The 2,565-nt window shown below is 36.7% G+C and overlaps 1 protein-coding gene across 5 annotated transcripts in view; it reads left to right on the plus strand.

Moving 5' to 3' along the window:
• Positions 1 to 2,565, plus strand: part of TMEM50B (transmembrane protein 50B) — a 37,797-nt gene that overhangs the window by 18,569 nt on the left and 16,663 nt on the right. For all 5 annotated transcript variants that reach the window (XM_023533883.1, XM_011365676.2, XM_023533886.1 and 2 more), the window contains exon 2: positions 1,154 to 1,293. In XM_023533883.1, coding sequence (XP_023389651.1) covers positions 1,195 to 1,293 — 99 coding nt within the window. In that variant the 5' untranslated portion in view covers positions 1,154 to 1,194. The remainder of the gene's footprint in view (positions 1 to 1,153; positions 1,294 to 2,565) is intronic.

Here is a 2,565-nt window from a genome sequence, read left to right on the forward strand (position 1 = left end):
TGACTCACCCATTTCCAAGACTTTCCCCTTCAATTTCCACCTGCTCTGGTAATCCTGAACTTCATCCTCTGATACCTCAAGCCAAAAAAGATTGTGGCTTTTTGCTTAAGTTTTAGCCATTTTGTACCACGGGGATTCACTGGGCTGGGCATGGGAGGTTAAGGGTGTTCTTCAGGGCTAAAAGCTAATAAAAGTGGATCTTATTCATTGTGTTTTCTTTCAAGGGTCAAATCTGCTCTACTTTCTGCCTGCTTTTCAGCACTTTCAGTGCCTTTAAATTACTTTTTCCCTTTCTTTGTGGAATTAGAAGTATCCCTGAATCACCTTATCTGAACATACTCTGTTTTGAAAATTCCCACAGCATATTGTACCTTTATAGTTAGTTATGTACATGATTTTCTCCCCGTTATCTATTGCTGCATTACAGATAACTGCAAAACTTAGTAGTTTAAAACAGCCATTTTATTATGCTTCTGGTTTCTATGGGCCAGGAATTTGGAAAGGGCACAGCCAGGATGATGTGTCTCCGCTCCATATATCTGGGGCCTCACTGGAGAAGGCTTAAACTCTGGGGGTAATGCTGTAGCTGGAATAGCAATCAGCTAGCAGTGTCTACTTACACATCTGGCAGTTGATGCTAGCAGTTGGCTGGGACCTCACCTGGAACTGTGGGCCAAAACACCTGTACATGGTCTCCTCACAGCATTGCAGCCTTGGATTTTTGTTACGTAGCAACTCAGTGTTCCAGAGAACCAGCTACATGCTGCATTGTCTTTTATGGTCTAGTCTCAGATGTTGTATAGTAGAAGTTACATAGCATCACTTCTACTTTATAGATCGACCAGTGTTTATTGTGGCTCGAATCCAAGGGGAGGGACATAGATCCACCTCTCAGTGGGATAAGCGTCATAGAATTTGCAGACATGTTTTAAAACTACCATGCTCATTTAGCAAATAGTAAGCTCCCCACTGTGTCCTGGTATAGTCAGTCCTATGTACATTTCAATAGACAGTCATTGAAATATTGAATTTTTCTTCTTAACTACAGTACATTTGGACCTAAAGTAAATTTGTGTTTAAAGCTTTTAAAGAGGTGTAAGATATTTCTTAAAAACTTTTCCTTAGTGTTTTTTTTTTGTATTTTTATTTGTAGAATACAGTATTTAATGAAAAATCCATGCTTAAGGGGTGAAAATGGCAGGCTTCCTAGATAATTTCCGTTGGCCAGAATGTGAATGTATTGACTGGAGTGAAAGAAGAAACGCTGTGGCTTCTGTGGTGGCAGGTATATTGGTAAGTGAAAAAGCCTGGTTGGTGACATTTATGCCTCATCTTTTGCCCTGAAAATTAATGCTGATTCCTTTGAACTGTGAATACCTATTTAAAGCTATTTATTTCACTGTTATTTTGTATAAATAATTGTCAGAGTTCTAGATACTGAACTCAATATGGTAGGAGCTGAGTTCATTTGACTGTAAATTTGCTAAACTTAATATCTTTTCTTTAGTTCCAGTGAGAATACAATTATTGTAGGAAGTAACATTTTTAAGTTAATGATATATATGTCTTTTAAGATCCTTAGAGACTCAGAATTTGATGAAAGCAAATATTATGGTTGTGACTCATTGAAATTCGAGATGCGTAGACAGTAGTGATGACCTTAGGCTACATTAGAACTGATGCCCTGCAGTGCCCTAGGGAAGAGATGCCATCTCCATTCCCCTAGCGGCAGCAAGTGAGAAGGAATTTGTAGAGGAAACTGTTGCTTAATTTTCTTCCTAAAAGTTTTTTTTTTTACTTTTTATTATTGAAAATGTCAAGCATGTATACAAAAATAGTGAGAATGGTATAAAGAACCCTCCTCTTCTTACCCCATGTACTTAACAAAAATCAAATTGTGATCAATCTTGCTTTAGCATTCCATCAGCCAACCACTCCCTAACCCTACTGAATTTTTTGAAGCAAATTTCAGTATCTATTACATTTTAAAAATTCATCTCTTTTAGTCTGTGGTTTTATATCCGAAGTCCAATAGAGAAAAATAAAACAGCAGGAACTAAAGATAATTGCAAAGCAATCTGCATACTGAATTCTTTTGGATATTTCTGAGTTTTTCTTGGCCTTTATGGTCATCTCACCTCCACTTAATTTGTCTATGAAATTCTTTAGCAACTTGTCTACGTTAAGTCTATTCAGTTAGTTTACGTAGAAACATTATTTTACAAACTCATGTTTAGTCAGTTACATAGTATTTAATCAGATTATGTAATTAATACTGGAGCAGGCTTAAATAGTTTCGGAGACATGAGAGCTGACTCTTGCTAAGCATACAGCTCATTTTTGGAAGGAAAATTGCACGGGCATATTAAAAAGGAATGTTCTTTAGAATGAAATACATCAGGTAATCAGGGAGCTGGTTAGTTGGAAGTTAGTTAAGAGAGCTTTGGTTGCATACAATTATTATGGTGTATGAAAGAAGTGGATAATTCATTCCCTGATAATACATTTTTCTTCTTGCATTGAGAGAACTTCGGAATCGTACACAGTTTTGATTAGTTAGGTTCA

Source organism: Pteropus vampyrus, unplaced genomic scaffold (assembly GCF_000151845.1).
Source record: "Pteropus vampyrus isolate Shadow unplaced genomic scaffold, Pvam_2.0 Scaffold114, whole genome shotgun sequence".
Lineage (NCBI taxonomy): Eukaryota > Metazoa > Chordata > Mammalia > Chiroptera > Pteropodidae > Pteropus > Pteropus vampyrus.